The 19,137-nt window shown below is 44.7% G+C and overlaps 1 protein-coding gene across 4 annotated transcripts in view; it reads right to left on the bottom strand.

Moving 5' to 3' along the window:
- Positions 1–10,199: 10,199 nt before the first annotated feature.
- Positions 10,200–19,137, bottom strand: part of LOC130190009 (phospholipid phosphatase-related protein type 5-like) — a 55,468-nt gene continuing 46,530 nt past the window's right edge. For 3 of the 4 annotated variants that reach the window (XM_056409111.1, XM_056409110.1, XM_056409113.1), the window contains 5 exons: positions 15,462–15,582; positions 14,786–15,036; positions 14,057–14,233; positions 13,382–13,512; positions 10,200–12,078 (listed from right to left, as the gene is read on the bottom strand). In XM_056409111.1, the coding sequence (XP_056265086.1) occupies positions 11,970–12,078; positions 13,382–13,512; positions 14,057–14,233; positions 14,786–15,036; positions 15,462–15,582 (789 nt within the window). In that variant the 3' untranslated portion in view covers positions 10,200–11,969. Of the gene's footprint in view, positions 12,079–13,365; positions 13,513–14,056; positions 14,234–14,785; positions 15,037–15,461; positions 15,583–19,137 lie in introns of all 4 variants that reach the window. The other variant, XM_056409112.1, reaches the window with a different exon arrangement.

Genomic DNA, 19,137 nt, shown 5'->3' on the forward strand with positions numbered 1-19,137 from the left:
CATGTCATATCAGCCACGTTTTTTATTAAGTTCATAACAAGTTTAAAGTTCATATATAGGTAGACATTTTTTAAAATATAATATACAAAAACAGTACAGGTACAACCATAGACGGATTAAGAAACCACGGGCCCCTGGGCCTGGACGTGTCAAGGGCCCCCCCCCCCCCCCCCGCCCGCAAAAAAAAATAATAAAAAAAATAACAGTCCGTATGGAACAACGATACCGGAGCTGAGCAGACAACATTACGCGAATTATATGATAGCAGGGACTTCGGTTATATGAATTAAACGAATAACCTTTGTGTCGTTACAACCACCACGACTCAAAGTGGAAATAACATAGTGAGACCACACCGAGTTAAGGTTAGAATTCAAAAGATAATTTATTAAATTATTAAATTAACTATTTACAAAAATCCGTAACTGAGAAGCAAGAAGAGGTAAAGGGAAACATGTAGTGCAGATAAACATAGTGTGTGTGTAGTGCGAATCAGCATAGTGTATGTGGTGCAAAAATAGCAACAGAGGAGCTGGGGATAACAGGTGCTGCAGCCAGCCCAGTAGCTGCAGCCTGCAGACCGAAGGAGGAACATTTAAGTCACCTCTAATATCAACAAGAACAAAGTCTAAAACAATTGACAGCAAGCTGTGGTGTCATATATAGAAAACACAGGAAGACTTTATAAGCCTAAATTAATCATAAAATAGTCTTACCTTAAGCTATGCATTTTTTCTGGCTCTGCTTGCGAAATCATCCACGACATCATCAAAGTCCAGTGTTTTTGTCAATTCGCTCTCAATTACCATGAGAGAAAGTGCCTTGAGGCGTTTTGTGTCATCTAGTCCTCAATTCGTTTTTGATCCTGGACAGGACGGAGAATGAGCGCTCCTTCACCAGTAGAGACAGGCAGAGTGAAATAGCCAGCGCCACATAAACATTCAAACATAGATTGCAGGCCACAATCTAGAATTTTTTGGAGCAGTCCTTTTGGGCTTGTGTCATCTTCAGCCTTAATGAATGATCTGAGCTTAATCAGTTCATTGCCTAAACTGTCATCTAGGTCAGATGGGTATGCAGATGCCAGAACTGTTGCCTTCTCAATCACTGAGGCATTGGACTCCGATTTTTCACAGAAAAGCACACTGAACAAACTGCACAGGTGCCTGTAGGCCTCCAGACGGTGTCCAAGGTTCTGAGTGAGCGTGTCGATGGCAACATTGAAGGTCTCTACCTGAAACTTGCGTCTTCCATCAAGCTCAGTATCCTGCTCTCCACTCTCATCAGCAAAAGTCTTGCGTCTCCTTTAGATGGCTGTCATGTCTCAAGTCTGGCTGACGCCAGGTAAACTCAGGCGGCCCCCTCTCAAACTGTCAAAAAGTCTCTGTGCAGCCACAAAATCGCGCAAGAGATTCAAGTGCCCCTAACTGCAGTACAAGGGCTATATCACCCGCTGCAAAACAGCACTAGTTGCTTGAAATCTGGATAATACAGTATCCCAAAACTTAGCCATGAGCATGCATCTCAATGTTCCAATTGTGCACAGGCGCAGCACTTCAGAGCGTGTCCCTTTTTCGGTGTCATCTGTAGACAAAGTCTGAGCCTCTCTTGTATATTCTGGTAATTTTCCCAAAGTGCTTTTGTTGAGTCAGCACGGCAGCTCAGCGTGTAGTGGAGAGATTTAAGCATGAGATTGATGTGCACATGGAATCTCCAAATACTGTGCCCCAGCGATGCGTGGAGGCGGAGGTGAAAGTATATAGAGACTGCAACAAGTCAAAATATTTTCCAACTACATTGCTACAGGCTTCAATACTGTTGACTCCGAGCAGATTCAAAGAATGGGCAGCACAGGGGACATAATGAATCAATGGATTCCTCTTCTTTAGATGCGCCTGCAATCCATTATATTTTCCAGACATATTGGAGGCATTGTCATATGATTGTCCGCGGCAGTTTGTCAAGTCTAGCCCAGATCGTGCACCATTGAGACAACACAGTCTGCTAAACTTTCCCCAGTGTGACTAGTGATGGGCTCGAATCTTAGAAAGCGTTCCACTACATGGCCCGTTTGGTTCACAAATCTAAATATAAATGTAAGCTGATCTACATAAATACGAAACATTACCCCTATCCATCTGTCCAAACTTCCTAATATGCTCTGTCAAGAACGGGTCAAATTGTGACAACAATTCCAAGATGCCTAAGTAGTTGCCATTGTGTGGTGAACCTAGCAATTCATCATTTCCCGTCGAGGCCTCTCCCCAGGAACTTAATGACAGAGACCACTCTCCTCAGCACCTCTCTCCAATATTGCCTCTCCATCGATTTGCTTAACAAGGTCGGAACCACGGTGGCACCTGTGGCTTTCTGATGCAGGGCAAGCATGCAGGCTAGATGTTCTGCACTTGTCTCGTGCTCGCCAGATTCGCCCGGGTGTTTCCAGTCACAGTAGCCAGGAGCGAATGCTTGAGATTTTGAGAAAACAGCTTGCATGGAAAACAGTAAATATTTCTTGTGGATGGGGAATACGTTATCCACTGTCTATCAACCACTTGGCCATTGGGCAGTCTGCATGAACAAGCTGCTCATTTGTCAACACTCGAGTCTTGCACCAATCACTGTCCCTAATAGAGGCTGGATAATTTGCACCGATTGTGGAACACTTTAACTCCTCTATCTATAAGAAATGCTTTGGCCCGCTCACCGTGAGTGTTCCTCCACAAAGCTGGGTCAGTTACAGCTTCAAACCAAGCCTCGCCCTGGCCTGCTCTCCTTCAGAAGACTGTAACTTATCCTCCATGATGCTAACAGTCGGTCGGCGCATGTTGGCGTTGTTGACCCTCTTCTATAGCACCGGTGACGGTCTCCTCCTCCTCCTCACCAACCAACAGTGGCCTCTGTGCCGGTGGTACAGCATCACCCGCCGATGACAACAGTAGCCCGGTGGTGCAGCATGCCAGTGCTGCTACCAGGCTGTTTCTCGTCCTCCTCCTCCGCCACCTCGGTAACCACCACCTCGCATGTTGGGCGCGGGAGCGACCGCTGCAATGTTGTTGTTCCCATCCTTTTTGTGAAAAAAAATTGAAATGTGAGAACTTGATTGACAATATCTGCTTGCCTTGCATCTTTCTCTTTCCTTAGCTTTCGTTTAGCTGCTCCACCGTGTCCGGCTGTTCATTTTGCTTGTCCTCTTCTAGAGATTGATTGACCTTATCGTGAACTTGCCTGTCTCCAGTTTACTAACTTTAAATATTCGATAGTTGTAACTAGTGTTGTCAGTTTAACGTATTACGCAAACCCATTTCGCCGTTCATTTTTTATCGCGAAGTTTACATTTTTTTTATAAACTGTTCAAAATAGTTTTTTTAAGCTCATGTAAGGAATCTCACTTGTCCCAGTTAAGGCCTACCAGTAAAACCTATTTAAAGGAGCATACAGTGAAATGATATGATGTGTTATGATTGAGGGGCTCCATTCAGACAGGGGTGGATAACATCATAATGGGGTCTTCATAGAACAACTTTACAGAAATACATAAACAAGCGCATTTGTGTGTGTTGGGGTGTAGACAAACTCTACTGCTATTGTTTTGCCTTGCTTTTGGATTTCTCCTACAGAGTTGAAGGGCCCATATTGCCGTAGTACTCAGCTCCTCTAAAGTCCCTCTAGATAAACTGAGATAAACACTCTACTTGAAAAGGTATCATGATGGTTTTCTTTCTTGTGACATCTTCAAAAGTAGATATTTAGGCTATTCTTTAGTTTTCTCAGTCGGACTAGCTGGGCCCTATTACTGACATGAATGACTTCTAAGCCTGGCATATACAGCCGCCGACTACGGCGCATCGTGTCGTATCATCATGTTCTTATCGATACAATGTTAATCACGGCGACGACACGCGCGGAGGTTCAGGACGAGGGGCCCCCTGAGCTCAGAGGGCCCCTGAGCTCACGGGCCCCTGAGCTCAGGCCCATGAGCTCTTAGAGCCCCTGAGCTCACGGGCCCCTGAGCTCATGGGCCCCCTGGTGCCAGGCTAAACACACAACACACACACAAAACAACACACACACACACACACACACAACACACACACACACACACAGACACACACACAAAAGACAACAGACACAGACACACAAACACACAGACACACAAACACACAGACACACAGACACACAAACACACAAACACACAGACACACAAACACACAGACACACAAACACACAGACACACACAGACACACAAACACACACACAGACAACACACACAGACACACAAAACACAGACACAACACACAGACAACAACACAACACAGACACAAATACACAACACAGAAAACACACACAGACACCATAACACAACACAAACAACACAGCACACAGACACACAACACACACACAACAGACACACAAACAACACACAGACACACACACACACACAGAAAACACACAGACACACCAGACACACAACACACAACACACACAACCAACACACAACAGACACACAACCAACACACACACAACCAACACACAACACACACACACCCAACAGACACACACAGACAGACACACAACACACAAACAACACACAGACACACAAACAACAAAACACACAACAACACACAAAACACACACGACAACAGACACACAAACACACAACACTTAGCACACACACACGACACAGACACAAAACAAAAAACACACAACAACAGACACACACACACACACACAGACATACAACACACAACACACAACACAGCACAAAAACACACACAGACACACACACACACACAGACACACACAAACACACCACACACAACACACAGACACACACAACAACAACACAACACAGACACACACACACACAGACACACACAACACACACACAACAGACACACAGACACACAACACACACACACAGACACACACAGACACACACAAAAGACACAAACACACACACAGAACACACAGACACACACAAAAACACACAAACACAAAACACACACACACACACAGAACACACAGACACACACACAGAAAACAAACAAACAAACAAAAGACACACAACACAAAAAACCCCCCCCCCCCCCCCCCCCCCCCCCCCCCCCCCCCCCCCCCCCCCCCCCCCCCCCCCCCCCCCCCCCCCCCCCCCCCCCCCCCCCCCCCTCCTCCCCCCTCCCCCCCCCCCCCCCCCCCCCCCCCCCCCCCCCCCCCCCCCCCCCCCCCCCCCCCCCCCCCCCCCCCCCCCCCCCCCGGCGCGCTTTGAAACAGTCTTGCCACTATGTCCTAAAAGTAAATTCAAATGTGACATTTAATTATTAAAAAATCGGCCCTCAGTAGTTTCTACAACGGGTCAGTTACAGCTTCAAACCAAGCCTCGCCCTGGCCTCTCCTTCAGAAGACTGTAACTTATCCTCCATGATGCTAACAGTCGGCGGGTCGGCGCATGTTGGCGTTGTTGACCCTCTTCTATAGCACGGTGACGGTCTCCTCCTCCTCACCAACCAACAGTGGCCTCTGTGCGGTGGTACAGCATCACCCGCCGATGACAACAGTAGCCACGGTGGTGCAGCATTAGCAGTGCTGCTACCAGGCTGTTTCTCGTCCTCCTCCTCCTGCCACCACGGTAACCACCACCTCCCATGTTGGGCTCGGGCGTCCGCTGCAATGTTGTTGTTCTCATCCTTTTTGAAAAAAATTGAAATGTGAGGAACTTGATTGACAATATCTGCTTGCCTTGCATCTTTCTCTTTCCTTAGCTTTCGTTTAGCTGCTCCACTTCGTGTCCGGCTGTTGTTCATTTTGCTTGTCCTCTTCTCGAGATTGATTGACCTTATCGTGAACTTGCCTGTCTCCAGTTTACTAACTTTAAATATTCGATAGTTGTAACTAGTGTTGTCAGTTTAACGGTGTTAACGCAAACCCATTTTAACGCCGTTCATTTTTTTATCGCGAGTTTACCGCGTGATTTTTTTTTTTATAAACTGTTCAAAATAGTTTTTTTAAGCTCATGTAAGGAATCTCACTTGTCCCAGTTAAGGCCTACCAGTAAAACCTATTTAAAGGAGCATACAGTGAAATGTTATGATGTGTTATGATTGAGGGGCTCCATTCAGACAGATCAGGGGTGGATAACATTATAATGGGGTCTTCATGAAGAACAACTTTACAGAAATACATAAACAGCGCATTTGTGTGTGTTGGGGTGTAGACAGAGCTCTACTGCTATTGTTTTGCACTTGCTTTTGGATTTCTCCTACAGAGTTGAAGGGCCCATATTGCATGGAGTACTCAGCTCCTCTAAAGTCCTCTAGATAAACTGAGGGGATAAACACTCACTTGAAAGGTATCATGATGGTTTCTTTCTTGTGACATCTTCAAAGTGAATGTTTAGGCTATTCTTTAGTTTCTCAGTCGGACTATTGGGGCCCTGTTACTGACATGAATGACTAAGCCTGGCATATACCGCTACGGCGCATCGTGTCATATCATCATATTCATATCAATACAATGTTAATACAGCGATCACGCGCGGAGAGGTTCAGGCCACCTGCTCAGGCCCAGGCCCCTGAGCTCAGGCCCCTGAGCTCACGGGCCCCTGAGCTCATGGCCCTGGGCCAGGCCTCATGGCCCCTGGTGCCGGTAGGCTCGTTGGGTAATCCATCCCTCAGTAGGACTATTGGGGCCCTGTTACTGACATGAATGACTTAAGCCCAGCATATACCGGCTACGGCGCATCGTGTCATATCATCATATTCATATCAATACAATGTTAATCACGCGCGGAGGCTCAGGCCCAGGGGCCCCCTGAGCTCATGGGCCCCTGGGCCTGGGCCCGGTAGGCCCGTTGGTTAATCCATCGCTGGGTACAACACATTATCAAAAGTTTAGTATTACATTACATTACATGTCATTTAGCAGACGCTTTTATCCAAAGCGACTTACAATAAGTAGTAGCCTATGCAAAGGGAGGATCTGTTTTTTATCTCGAGCTTTTCTCAATCAATAAGTACATTTTTATTAGCAGGTTTATGATTTCCACAGTTTAAAACATGTAATGTTGACAATGAGTTAATAAATGATGTGTAAAGCATAGATAGTCTTCACTTTAGATGAGGTCACACAAAATACTTAACTAATGACTAACTACCTGAATTAATCATGAATTTCAAGATTAAAACATGTTCAAAAAGGACATATAATATCTATCTATATTATTATATGTATAAATAAATGCATGAATAATTGACATTTAAATCTTGTTTTTATCATCTACTTATGTGTTTGTAATCAGTGGCGGCTGGTGAATTTTTTTTTTGGGGGGGCGCAGTTGGGCGACGCGGTTTAAATAGCACTCAACAATGAGAAGAAAAGAGGTTTTGAGTAGAATATTGTAAAAACCAAAGCTTTATTTCAAGAACACAGCGTGCTCATCAACACTGTCCAATAACAACTATCAACACACTGTAACTTTGGGCATGAGAGGTTCAGAGCAGAATTCTTTAAGAAACATTGGGTTGGGTTTTAGAGGTTTGCAAAATAAAAGAGTTTCACCCTCACATGAAAGAGGTTCAGAGCAGATGTTACAGATGTGGAACGGGCATGGAAGAAGTCGGCTCAGATGGTGGATTTTCCCAGCACTTATTTATTCTGCAGAAGACAACAGAACACACACATTTGCCTTCTGATCTGTCTCTGCACTTCCACTTCCTCAGCAAAATAAAACCATTGTCCATGGAAGACAGGACCACATTAAATCTAAATAATAACAATTCTCATCAAAACCATGACATGTAACATACAAGGGAAAACAGAGACCCCTAATGGACAAAATAAATAACTACATGAGCTAGAGTCATTTCAGCAGAAACAGAGAAAATTCTAACTTTGAACAAAGGAAACACATACCTGCAGAAGACAACAGAACACACATTTGCCTTCTGATCTGTCTCTGCACTTCCACTTCCTAGACACGCAAAACACAATTTACACAAGGAAAATATACGTCGGGGCGACCGGATGTAGCTAAACAAACGGTGCCAAAGTGGCTCAATGAGACCGCCACCAAACGTATATGTTGACGGTCTAAATGACACGACAGCTGGACGCCGTGATCGTATTTGCGACCATTACTGTATGTAACATAAACGGTTAATTTTTATAAAAGAATATAGCCAAAATAGTGCAACATCGTTTTTCACTCAACTCACCCTCAGCAATATAAAACCATTGTGAGCAGGGTTGCCAGGTCTGTGTGACAAAACCAGCCCAATGGCCAATCAAAACCAGCCCAAAAACCAGCCCAATATCAGAACTCAAAATATGCCCGTGCCAAACCATATACACTGCTTTTAAAGTCCAACAGCATTGCTATCATTGCCAAATGTATTGTAATATCTACAAAGTAACAACATATGTTTAGTTTGCCAGCATTAAAAGCAGTTTTCCCTAAACAGTTATTTCCCCTATGTCCTAAAATGGCCTTGTGTAATTAGATACAGTATATTATCATAAATAAAATGTGTGTACGTGCTGATCTGGAGTCAGTTTGGTAGGATTTGGGTATGAATAAATTATTTCATTTAAAATATGGATTTTTATTTAAAGATATTCATGTAATTTGCATGCAAAATAGGTCTACCCGAACCAAGGACAAAAAATTCAACCCGCAACACTTCAAAGTGGCCCGATTCCGCAGGAAAACCGCGGACCTGGCAACACTGCTCTATGGGCTGAGGGAACATACGGGTCTCTGATCTGCCGAATAATCCAATCGCGTGCGCACATTTGTGCGCCCCAAGATTCAGTTTCATCCGCCAAGGTGAAGCCGGCCTTTGCCAAAACGACTGAAATGTTGTATCAATGGCGCACACACACGTTAGAGCAGCGCCCGAAAAGGGAGGGCTTCTCTCCGTGATAATGGCGATATATTATATTTTTCACATTAACTTAAGTGGTTGTTGACAGGGCTTACGGTCTCCCACACACATTTAGCGCGTCAACACGGTATATTTACTATTTAAATGATTTGGCATATAATGTTTTTTGACAGATTTTTTTTTTCTTCTTCTTTTTTTTTCATCTCCAAATTTTAAGAGGGGCGGCGCCCTAGCGCCCCCTATGGACGAACCGCCACTGTTTGTAATATATACTTAATTTAAAAATGGGGAATACATCATTTAAAGTATGAAAACCCCATCATGAAACGCATAATAGTCAACCTTATTAATCAAGAAGAAAATAGTTCGAACAGTTTTTATGAATTGCATACTAATGAGTGTTAATGTTGGAACAATGCTTTATGAATGATGAATTAGTTTTTTACTCATAACTCATGCTAAATAGTGTGTAGTTATTATAAAGTGTTACAAAACTTATTTCTTATCCAACATACATAACATAATTATAATTAACATGGAAAATTAGGCCAAGGCCTTGAAGCATTCACCAGACCTCTTGAGCTCTAACAGTCCACGAGTACATTGTTGTGTTTGGGCCTCCTCACAGTAAATCTCCCTGATGCAGTCGCTCTTACAGCATGGTGACAGACACCTCTGATGCCCTCTGAGAGGGTTTTGTTTTTTTAATGTTTTATTTACTTAATTTGCTTCAATATAAGTCACTTTTTAAAATGTGTATAAATCCACTATATTTAAAAATATATTTGATTGGGCTAGAAAGACCATTCCAGTCTGCATAGTTGTTGCTATAGAGCACCATCTCCACACATTAACACATCATATATTCTTGTCTCCGTCTCCCTTTCGTCCCAACGTACACATTTTTTGTTTCTTCCTTTTTCTTCCTTTGTTTTCTTCCTTTCCTTAAACACATATTCAACCTGTACAGCGCACCCAGCGTCAGATGCTCTTGATGTCATTTTGATATGCCACAGTAGGAGACGCACAGCTGTAAACAATAAAAGGAGAGGCGCTTCACACTGTCGTGACTTGCTAACTGACTTCAATAGAACAGAGGCATAGAGGCGTCGTAACACCTTTGCTTACCTTTTAAGGCAGGTTGATATCCCCCAATATGTCTCTTAATACTTTCACTTACACGGTTCACAGCTATTCTCTGTCTGGGATTGAAGTAAAAACATTAAACAGTAGAACATAACAGCAAAGATAAATCCTGACTGAAGAGTGCGAGGAATTACAACAAATCAAGTGACAAAAATGCAACGCATGCAGCGATGTGTTGTAATTGCAATTTATTTTGGTAAATAAATACAAAACAGAGACATTAACATGAAAATAACCTTATTTTGGACAGTTACGGTGTTCTCCACTCTTTCAGTTGTTTACAAAAAAAAAGAATCCAGACGTAAAAGCTTAATCTCAGAGCTATAATGAGCACCTTCTGCTTTAACAGGCATTGTTTGGGACGCCTTGGCAGGGGTCCTTTGAAGGCCTGTTGTTACACACAAGCACAAGTGTGTAATTATAGCAGCTACCTTTGACAGTTTAACTTAAGAAAACAGATTGCCAAATTAACAGTTTTGCTGCCATACAATGTGCTCATCATAAACACACACACAAATCCCAATAAGCACGCACGCACCCACGCACACCTAATAAAATGTATTCTGTATATAACGCTTTGCGTACTCTCCTACTAGAATAACCTGCCGGCGGTGTCCTTTTGAACCGAGTGAAACCGAAGCAAGTTGTGAGCCAAACGGCGAGTGTGTGCGTTTGATTCCCTCTTCGGAACCAAGCCTCTGCTCGTGTTCCTCCAGGACAGGTTCAGGTAGCTTCACATTGTTCACACTATTTAAACATAATAATAATGTAGTATATACTGTATAAAGAAACCTATTTACTGTACAAAACTATCCAAAACTTAGAGGTCCTACCTCTGTGTTACACACTTGTCTGTGCCGTTGGTTCCCTAAAGTCAGTGCGAGGAAAAAACTGGACGGGATCAAACCGTGGCAGACAACTGGCGCTGGACTACTCTTTTAACACAATCGCTCGGGGAAGCGAAGCGGGTGAATGCGTTGACATTTAGATGCAGGTGGTGAAATAAAAAGAAGAGAAGTCCACATGGGAATAGGCAGTAAGTCGTACGATAAAACCTTCCAATTATTTCACAGCATGGACGTGGAACCTACAGACGTTTAGAAAACACACCTGAATATAAGTAAAAGTCATTTGGAGAGCCGATAAAAGTCAACTCAGAGGGGAATTAGTTGATGGTGGTATCACGAGCACAGCCATAGTGTGTATGAATCTCTCGTCTGTCATTTCACACAATACACGGCAGAGAGATCAAAATCAAATCCCCCATAAACAAATGAGATACAGCAGATTACTAAACACTAAATTGGCTCATCTGTGCCTTAAATTGCAAAGGTGCTTTCCTCCTCGACTGTTTGTTTTGCAGACATAAATACAAATCTGTACCATAATACTCGACGGTTCCATAAAAGGTCTTTTATTTTTTTTTATTGTCCCTTTTTTCCCACACTGTTTTGTCCTGAGTGCAAAATGGTCTGTTGAGGATGATGAACGGGCGATCTTGAATTTTCTTCGATCCCAAACTCTCAGCTTTGCTGAATTACTTTGATCCGATCAAGTGTTTCATCAAGTCATCTCCAGCCAACAGTCTTTAGAGTCACTGTTATGAGTCTTTGTGGAAAACAGGACAAGGAAATAGGGACACAGTATTGCTTCGACAGCTCCGGCTTTGGCGGGCTCTTTCATTGGGTCTTTTACCACCTGAAGGAAAAGAGGAGGCCATCGTGGAGGACAAACAGGACAGAACAGGACATAGGGGCGCGTATCCTCTCCTCCCGGTCCTTAGCAGAGGACAGCTTTCAGCCGTGCGTGCCACGCGCACGTGTTGCTGTTCTGCCTCCTGTGATTGGTGGACCTTTCAGACCTGCGTGGATTTGACTCGTCTGAGAGGATGTCGTCCTACGGGGTGGGCAGGGCAGGGCGGGGGGCATTCAGTGGGCAGGTCTAGACTGCGCTGGTGAGGCAACGCCGAGAGGGGAGGAGCACATCGGGAGGGGCGGGGGACGGGATTGGCTGATGGTCATGTGATCTCAGTATACGGTAGCCCTGGAGCCTAACAGGACGGAAGAGGACAAGAGAAGAAGATTAGGAGAGATAGAGAGGAACAGATAAAGGGTATAAAACATTTAAAAACATGTGAGAAGTTGGAAACAAGGAGGAATAGAGCAGATAAACTTCACTTGACTGAGACGGCGAAAGACAAGAATGGAAGAATGATGATGTTTTGCAAGAGATGGGGTGTAAACAACATATCAGTGAGGACAAAAGGAGTCAAAGACACCCTGACGCACATCTAGACAGAACAAGGCCTTTAACCAACTAGCGGCTCTGTGAGGCAGTCAATCAATCAATTAAACTTGTATTTAAGACTCAAGGTCCAGATAGTACAAAACAATAAGTAGAATAAAATACAAATGTGTGCAACATGTTTAGTTTATCATGTTAACATGCAAACATATGAATCACTAAATTCAAAGCACAGCTGGACCTGATGGGAATGCAATTAGTTTGATAGATATTTGGTCAGAAACAAAACCGCAAAATCCGAATTGAAATGATGGGGAGCAGCATGAATGCGTGTGGGACTACTGTTTCTCATAATATTTCACTCATAACCACCAATGTCAGCCTCATGGTGGCGCTAGGGGAAAGTCATGGGACAACCAAAGTCAGCATTCATCTTCTCGGGAGTAGCCTATGAATGTCTCATAGCAGTTGAGATATTTACGGAGAAGTAAAATGGGAGCAGAACAGACATTCCCATTCAAATCAATGTAGCACGGTGGTCAGAGCGGCGGCCATTCTCATGTGTAGAATGTTTCCATTGCCACCCTGGTATGCGGCTAACTTCAGTTTAAACTAAACCGACTTACAGCGAGTTGCTGACTCACTGAGGTGAAGTTTTGCAGTCACGGCTAAAACCAGCGATTAAGTCGTAATGTTTCAAAGCGTAGAGAGTAAAACAGTAACATTTACCAACTTAAGGCTTCATCCACACGCTCTTCCTCGCTAGATAAGTGACTTTGTTAGGCAACATTTCTGGATTGCATGACAGCATGGTGGAATTCGCTAGATAGCTTATACGCTAGCGCACGAGTGCCCTAGTTAGCCAGCTTGCTAATCTCACAATGCTCGACAGCGCGGGGTTAATCGCTTCCTCCGCCTCATTCCCCTTGGTGGACTGACCACATGACGTTCCCAGAGCCGCGGCGCCAACATGTCGAATAACAATTTGCACACCAAAAGACACTTTTCAGTCAAAGAACATGATCATGATTGTGCTGCTAACGATTGCTTCAACTACTTAATCAATGTTTTTTCCATGATGTTCTCCCCTTACCTGGAGTCCACTTAACTTTTCGAGTGGGCTCTCCACGCGGGGCAGGCTGAGGAGAGGAAGGCCCATCGCGAGCTCTGGACGCCGTGCAGGTGGAGGAGTCTGCATTGCTATCTGGGTCTGCTTGAAATTGTTGATCACACACGAAACCTGAAGGAGAGCAAAGGAAAAAGTTAAGAGGACAGAGATTCACTCCACTGCACTTGGAAGAGGGAGGGTTTTCTGGTGCGTGAAAGAGATAAGATAAGATAAGATATATACTTTATTAATCCCCAAGGGGAAATTAGTTCTCTGCATTTAACCCATCCTTAGTTATTAAGGAGCAGTGGGCTGCAGTGATGCGCCCGGGAAGCAACTGGGGGTTCAGTGCCTTGCTCAAGGACACTTCGACTTGCAACTAATGGGGAGAGCGGGGATCGAACCCACAACCTTGGGGTTGCAGGACGACACAGGAAGAGCACACAGGAACATTACTGAAGAGGACACTTGCCGTATGAGAGGGAGACAAAAAGAATGACATATTGTAGGAGGCTTGGAAAGATAGGTGTGCCAGTGTGTGCGACGCCATCAAAGTGTTTCTCAAACTTTTTTCCTGGGGAAAAACATCACAACCCAATTCTTTGATTGATCTCTGCAATTCCCTCCATCTCTTCTTCCACCCTTCTTTCCCCACACCTCCCTCCCTCCCTCGTACCAGGAAGGCAGCGATGGCCCCTCCGGTGATGAACCCAGCCAGGACATCGTTCCAGTGGTTTCTGTGTTCGGTCACCCTCACCACCCCCACCAGCGCGGCCAGAGACAGCACCACCAGGCACAAGGTGGGCTTGGTCAGACGGGTCCCTTTGGTCCGGTACACCAGGGTCACGTACATCTGGGGGACAAATCAAGTCAAAACGTCATGGTACAAGTCTTCAGTCAGCCAACTGAGCAGATTGTGTCTGTCTAATGTAAGAACAAGTCTGTGGTGCGTTCAGAGAGAGGCTGAGAGAAGGTCTACAATCATCCAGGATGTCAAACTGACAGTTAAAACAGGTGTAAGAGAAAGGCACAGATCTGTGGAACTGAAGCACACCTCGCCTGGCGATCGAGACAGACGACAGTTGAGGAGCAACACTGTTCCTGTGTGACGATGTGCTCACGCACTCAGCCAATGCTAGCTCCACCAGCTTTTACGTGTTAACGTCTTTTTTTTAGAAAGTACCACTGTTACACAATGTTTAACCACGACTCGCTCCAAATCTACTCAACCAGCCTGAAAATGAAGAACATCTTAAATGACTGCACTAAATTGTCAGACCCTGGTCAGAGCTGTGCTATGACTGGCCAGTCTGTGTGTGAGGGGCATTTGAGAAGTAGAAGATGTGTACCCCATGGTTACAGCCCTGGTGCATCTCCTGTCACCCCCCCCCTAAAGTTTCCCTACCACTGTGTAGATGGCTGAGTAAAAGCTGAGCGCTGCGTCTTTGGAAGGGAAGGACTTGCGGGCGGACGCCACCAGGTAGGGGTTTCCTGTGCAGGCCCGGCGCTCGGCGATGTAGTGCAGCGGAGAGTGGCAGCCCAGAGCCGTGTAGTTTGGCCTGCAGGCCGACAGGAAGTGCGGCGTCTGGTTTCCGGTCACCACTTGACCGGTATTGGCAAAGATGGTGGTGGTGAAGAGCCCGAAGGAGTAGACACCTGTGTGAACGGGGGTGGGGGGGGGCGAAGAGACACAGTGGGTGAAGAGGGAGGGTTGTGCGTATGTAAACACAAAATGTGTGAGTCGAATGAGAAACAAGCACTTGAGTGGGGATTCGATGCTTACGCTGACTGCTAACTGTGTGGGAGTGAAAGGCCAGACATGGCCTTTGCTTTTATGCTTCATATTTAAGGTCCATCAATAAGATTCATAATGTGGATAAATAAAGGCAACAGAGAAGATGAAAACGATTATCAGCAAAACATGAGGAGAGGGGAAATGAGTCCACAGGAGACCTAAAAGGACAAGCTCCCTCTGGCCTCGTCGGACTGCTGGTGCGAGTCTAAATGAGCCTCGGTCCCAGCGCACAAAGGCTCTATTCAGTCCGAGCTGCAGAACCTCTGATCTTTATACTAGAACTGACCCAGAAAACGTACAATCCTGCGGAGGAGAGGGTTGAAATAACAGCAGTCGGCGGTCACGATGGTCTTCTCCTGAGCTCCCTCTGTCTTCACAAAGAAACTGGTCACTTCCCCGATCAGAATCTGGGACAAAAAGAGAGACGGCACACATTATATTTACATCTTTGTCAAACAGACAGCGAACACTGTGTGATTAAGGATTCATCCGCTTCACCAAATATTCTGTCAGTTAAATGTGGTGCGCAGCAGAAGTTATTCACAAGTGTTCCTCCCTCGGCCTCGCAACCTTTACATTTCTCCTCCTTGGCTTTTAATTCTTTATAGCTCCCTCACCATTTGGCTGCTTTTATGCCGCTTTAGTAAATCCCAACATTAACACCTCCCATTCACTCTGATCAGTTGGAGTTTGTCGACCTCAAGGTCTCATACACCTTCTATCTCTCCGTTTATCTCTTTGTATTCCGTACACATTGATAGCAGCTCGATAAAACCAAGGCTACACTTTCATTAATAATGATGGGCGGGTTAATAACCGCAAAAGTGAACATTGGGTTTGCCAGATAGCATAAATCAAACACATCTTGTACTATTTTCATTAAATATTTGAAACACATTAATGAATGTTTTACCCCACCCGGATCGCACCTCAATAGAAGCTCCATTAAGTCTTTACCATTATAGCCGTAACACATCCAGAACACCTTTTAAAGAACGCACCCTGCAGGCCTCTGGCAGCCGTTTGAGTCAAATCAGCAGGACATTGATCCCTTAGATAGGGGAATCAATCAGCTAAACACCACGGAAAGCACATTCTTGGACACTGCCCCCCCCCCCGACAGAGTCATGGATGGATGTAGGCTCCATGCTCATCCAATATGTATGGCCCTGAGCCAGGATGCTACTGCACCAGAGTCCACTGCGCTGCTCGTGGCAGAAGAAGGTGGAGGTTTTACACCTTAGCGCCGACTGTTGTGGAAAGTCTCGGCAAGGGGTCGTGGGCCTTGTGTGTCAACATGAATTATGTCCTTTTTTGGAGTTTCGAGGTGACCCGAGTGCCGCAAAGTGATGCAGCTCCGAAGTCATGAGAGGTGGTGAGAGAGGGTTTTAAGAGATGAGGTGTGCTTGTCTTCTGCAGTGCTCCGCTCAGCTTACCAGTTTAGAGAGTCTGGTGGACTTCGCTTTCGTCTGGGTGCCTTGATACCGCTTTTAGAGCCAGGCTAAAAGCTATTAATATGTTGCTTTATCAAGTTTTAATATGTTGTCAGGCGAGAAAGTAACCACTAAGATTCCCAATTTGGGAATTGCATTTTTTATAGCACCTTTCAAGTCTCCCAGGCCACAAAAAGTGCTTTACATTCACCCACTTATGCACTGATGGAAGGGGCCCGTCAGGATCTCATCTAAATATTCATTCACACACCAATGGCACAGCCTTCGGGAGAAGTTTGCCATTTCTAATCTTGCCCAATTTGTGGACAGTTTATTTTAAAAAAAACATTTTGCAAAACACAACGATATTCAGTGAGTCTCAAAGGCGATACACTAGGTAGGTATTGGACTCTTATGGGTCAAGCCGTGTTCATAATCGGGACCGGAACGCACAATCTGGTCCCCATCCCTTTTTTCTAGTGAATTCAAGGGTCATTTTGCTCCCCCCCCCCCCCCCCACACACACACACTCTTACTTCTATAAAACAGGGACTCGAAGCCTCCCTCCATTAAAGCATGCAGAGAGCATCACAGAAGGAGAAGGAGGTGGTGGAGGAAGAGGAGCGGAGGAGACAGCAGCCAAAAGGGCAGAAGGCATGAGAGACTTGCAAATGGCAATTAATCAGCATGCAGCTGAGATTACAGATTAGTGAAAAGAGGATGATTGCAACTTGATTGAAACAGAAAAGTCTCACTCTGAACTTCCCGAGCTGGCCTCAACAGCTGTGCATGCAGCAGCGCGGCCAAAACAAGTGTGAGTGGTGCGCATTACAACGGGAAGATGCCATACAATAATAGACAAGTCTGCAGGGCGGCAGTGTGTGAAAACACACACACACAAGGAAGCTGCGAAACATAAGAATAACAGAAGAAAGAAAAGGGAACTAACAGGAAAATCTGATGTGTGTGTCTTTGTGCACTCAAAGAAATGACTCATTGGATGAACTCAATTAAATTGTTGGCAGATTTTCCATCCAATAATTATATGCCACTCCAACTCAAATTTAGCACATCAGTGCAATAAAATGTAATTAAATTAGTCCAACTCATTTGTATCAAATACATCTAAAATAAAATAATGATATTTATTAAATTAAATTAATTTGTGTTTGTCCAACTCAAAATATAAACTAACTAACTAACAAAATATGCAAACTCCACACAGAAGGAACGCCCGGACTGGGAATTGAACCCACGGACAGTGGCGGTTCGTCCATAGGGGGCGCTAGGGCGCCGCCCCTCTTAAAATTTGTAGATGAAAAAAAAAAAACATCCTGTCAAAAAACATTATATGCCAAATCATTTAAATAGTAAATATACCGTGTTGACGTGCTAAATGTGTGTGGGAGACCGTCAGCCTGTCAACAACCACTTAAGTTAATGTGAAAAATATATAATATATCGCCATTATCACGGAGAGAAGCCCCTCCCCTTTTCCGAGGCGATCTAACGTGTGTGTACGGCATCGAGAAAATATTTCAGTCGTTTCGGCAAGGACCGGCTTCTCATTGGCGGATGAAACGTGATTCCTTGGGCAGTGTTGGGAGTAACGCGTTACTTTGTAACGCGTTACTGTAATTCCACTACTTTTTGCGGTAACGAGCGTGTAACGAAGTATTTTTTTAATCAACTAACGCAGTTACAGTTACTGAAATTTAAATGAGTTCGTTACTCGCGTTACTCTCTTTTGTGAAAAATGAACACTTGCAGACAAGAAGACAAGCTAGGCTACTTTAGCTGCTTCTGATCTGACATCGCAGGACCTTGGTGGCGCAATGATATTGTAACGTCTCGGACGTTATGGACTGATGACACGGAGGCGGGCGGCGTTATTATTCCTCCCTTTATTGGGCATTCACAAACACAGACAGCGTGCTCCTCTCAGCTCAGCAGCTCGAACATCAACAACAACGGTTCCCGTCAACCACCCGTAACTTCCGTTTACGACAGGTTAACCCGCCTCCCTCTACTCCGCCAATCACAGGCACGCCCCTCGACCAGCACGCACGGTGCCACACTGTGATTGACAGCCACTTCCAGTGTTGCCAGGTCCGCGGTTTTGCCGCTGGTTGAATTTTGTGTCCGCTGGTCCGGGTAGACCTATTTTGCATGCAAATTACATGAATATCTTTAAATAAAAATCCATATTTTAAATGAAATAATTAATTTATACCCAAATCCTACCAAACTGACTCCAGATCAGCACGTACACGCCTCACTAGCACCCCCCCCTCAATTATATGCAGCACCTCAAGGCACCTTTGTTTTCTCTTTTAATTAGTGTTAATACTGTAGGCCAATCACTTTTATTTCATTGGGCCTAATGTGGTAAAAAAAAAACACTGTTAAATCACTGAGACAGTTATTTTGTATTAAGTTAACTAAAAAAGGGACTTTTGTACTCCTGCTTGATTTGAAGGCCTGTTGCCCTGTTGATTGCAATAAATAGGTCTACAACATATGTTTATT

Source organism: Pseudoliparis swirei, chromosome 24, assembly GCF_029220125.1.
Source record: "Pseudoliparis swirei isolate HS2019 ecotype Mariana Trench chromosome 24, NWPU_hadal_v1, whole genome shotgun sequence".
Taxonomy (NCBI): domain Eukaryota; kingdom Metazoa; phylum Chordata; class Actinopteri; order Perciformes; family Liparidae; genus Pseudoliparis; species Pseudoliparis swirei.